This window comes from Onychomys torridus, chromosome X, assembly GCF_903995425.1.
Source record: "Onychomys torridus chromosome X, mOncTor1.1, whole genome shotgun sequence".
NCBI classification, from domain to species: Eukaryota; Metazoa; Chordata; class Mammalia; order Rodentia; family Cricetidae; genus Onychomys; species Onychomys torridus.
Genome location: NC_050466.1, coordinates 51,172,630 through 51,175,596, shown reverse-complemented (window position 1 = coordinate 51,175,596; position 2,967 = coordinate 51,172,630). Strand labels below are relative to the sequence as shown.

Here is a 2,967-nt window from a genome sequence, read left to right as displayed (position 1 = left end):
TATATTTATGATAATGTTGTTTAATCTGCCAAATATACAAGTTGAATTTGAGGAGCATGTCTTGTCTGGGTGATGCACAGTAACCAGAGGTTTCTTGAAATGATCAATGGGTAGGGTTAAAAATGGCCACTAGCCCTGACCAGGTGGGTGGGAAGGGGACAGAACAGGTCAGAGAGGAGAGGCCTCAATGGACGGAACTGGCCAGACACAAACCTTGGACCTCTAGGGGCACAGGCTTCCTGACAGCCCCTCTGAGTGAGCACCCAGACAGTGATCTGGGCTGGTTATCATCAACTCCCACAGCAGCTGGCACTACCCCATCCCCCCCCCCACTGGCACTACCCCATCCCCACCCCCAACATTACAATCTACTGGACAAATGGAATCTCTTCACCCCACTTCCCAGGCAGCCCCCAACCAGGGTTCCAAATTCTAAAAACAGCAAAAACATTCAAATGCTTATGTATGAAATGCTGTCCTGCATCTTTCTGCCTCAAAGATAGCAGCTGCCCCTCCCCCCCCCCCACATCCCCTGAATGATTTCTGTGCCAAGATGAAGAGGAGGCCCCAGGCCATAGGGGCTCCTGGCCACGAGGGGCTGCTGCAGCGGCGCCAGGGCACAGGGTGGGTGAGACACGGCAGAGGTCCTGGAGGCACGGCCCAGTTCCTCGGCGTCTCCTCCCACAGGCCAGCTTACTTATTCAGGGAGAGTGACTGCACTCGTTTTCCTGACAAGGTTGCGTCATCTTTTGCTTTCCTTTCCTCTTCTTTCTTTCTTGCTGCCTCCTCCCGTTGTTTCCGGATGATTGCCAGTCGGGCAAGATCAGCCTTGGCCTGCTCTGTCTTCCCAGCCAAATGCATCTTCATGTAGCGCTCTTTTGCTTTTTGCTTCTCAATTTCTTCTCCTTCTCTCCTTGAAAGTTCCTTTGGCCCATCCAGATCCAGTTGTGTGACCTTTTTGGTTGTCTGTGCCACCCGGTTGGGGTTCTCAATGTCAATGAGCCCTTCCACACCTTTCCGCTTTTGCTGGTAGTCATCATCTTCATCCTCACTCTCGTCTGAGTCTAGAGACTTCTTCTCTTTTTTTGGGTCACCCGAAGCACCATCTCCACCTTCTTCTTGTTCATCTTCGCTGGCCTTCTGCTTCTCAGCCTGTAGCTGGGCATCGATCTCCTCAGGGCTTGTATACTGCCTGACCCGGCCTTTGTGGCCTCCCTTTCTACCTCCTTTAGGCATCCCTGCTCTGGTGGTGGCGCCGGTGGCGCCTCTGACACCAGAACCAGAAATGTGTGTACATATATTTTTACTACCCCAAAAGAAATCCTCTTCTTTTAGTAGTCCTTGCCCATGTGTCTGTCAGCAGTCACTTTCCAATTCTTCTGGCCCCAGCCACAGGCAGCCACCCATCTGCTCTCTGACTTTAGGATTCACCTATTCCAAAGTTTAAAAGAAATGGAATCCAGTACTTATGTGTTTGACTGTACTCATTTGGTGCATTGTATAACTCCATCAGGAGTAGTTTCACCTGCTCACTCCTGTATCTGTCTCCTTTCTGCCTTGGACATTCTGGGCTCTGGGCTTATGTTAGTGGCAGGTACTGCTGGGTGCTAGGCTTTGGAGTAGATTTTGTACCATCTTTGGACATTTCTGTAATACATGACTGCTTCCAGTGGGCACCAGCTCTCTCACCTTTCCTACTTGTCTCATTGTGATTTTTCTTTCTACCTCAGCTATTGCCTCAAGAAGTATTTGCTGTGCTCTTGTTGGCAGGGCCACACACTCTAGGTATAGGCCTAGGCCACAGGGCAAAGGAATATGGGAAGAAATGGTGGGTAGTTAGACACTAAGGGGTGAAGATAATGGGTGTTCCTGACAGACTTGCCAGGGCCTTGGTTAGAACCTGATCTTGAGGAAAAGGTGGGTATTGTGGATAAGGCTAAGGTACCCAATTTGAGCAATTGGGATTCTATGAGAGGAAAGGATTTGGGGTTTTGGGAGGAGAGGAAGTCATTGGATTGGAAGCCAAATGCATACAAGCATGGGCTATTTCTCCTGTGGGAAGCCTTTTCTAGGGTCCCTTTGGCTCTACCTTATGTCTACTGGGATGGACTAGGATTTTCTGCCATTCTAGCTTCTTCTATGCTTACTTCAGGTGACTTGCACAGATGCCTGGGAAGAAGCCTGAGGATATGTATGATATGTATATAAGGAAAGCGTCAGACTCCAGTCCTGTCTATCTGCCCTTGGCTCATGTATGTGTGAGCTATATTCATATATGTGTGTTTGTGTCTCAGTGTTGTTTATGTATGCATGCACATGCGTACCTTCCTTTTAGTAAAAGCCAGGATGATAGGGAACATCCAGGAGGGCAGAAGTATTGCCCACTTCTTCCCTAGTAGCTCCCAGTAAGCAATGGGAGGGTGCAGTGAGCCCTGGCCACTTTCAACAGCAGCAAGAGCTTGTCCTGCCTCAGAATTTTTCACCATGGAAAGAAGTGCTGAGAATTCCTCCATTCTTGCTCTCATTTGTTTTTTTCTACCATCTCTCCCTTCTCTCAGTTTGTATCATGTGTATAAACAAGAAGCCCAGAGGCCCCCTGAGGAAAACTGAGACACTGCTGGGTACAAGGTAACCCTCTGTGGCTTCCAGTTATAGCTAAGAATTATCTGACCCTTCCTGTTCCCAGAACTGTGCTGTTTCCTAGACAACAAATTTTGTGTAATCACGGACAAGGCAACTTAAATTTCTGTTCAGAATCAAGGTCATAATATAATACCAATTCACCATGGCAACAGCAGACTTCTCATCTAACATGGGAGATGAAATTGCAATGAAAACCACATGCAGACTGCTAGCTGCCCAGAGATTCTGCACCATGAAATAGGTTTGATACAAAATTGGAAATCTGTGTCCATAAAAGGCAGAATCCCTTGTAGTTCAATATATGGTATTTATCAGACAAAGCCA

At 48.0% G+C, this 2,967-nt stretch overlaps 1 protein-coding gene across 1 annotated transcript; it reads right to left on the bottom strand.

Moving 5' to 3' along the window:
• Positions 1-516: 516 nt before the first annotated feature.
• On the bottom strand, positions 517-1,241 carry Pdap1 (PDGFA associated protein 1). Its single transcript, XM_036174997.1, has one exon. It carries the CDS (start codon positions 1,234-1,236, stop codon positions 694-696), a length of 543 nt encoding a protein of 180 aa, XP_036030890.1. The 5' UTR covers positions 1,237-1,241; the 3' UTR covers positions 517-693.
• Positions 1,242-2,967: the final 1,726 nt, after the last annotated feature.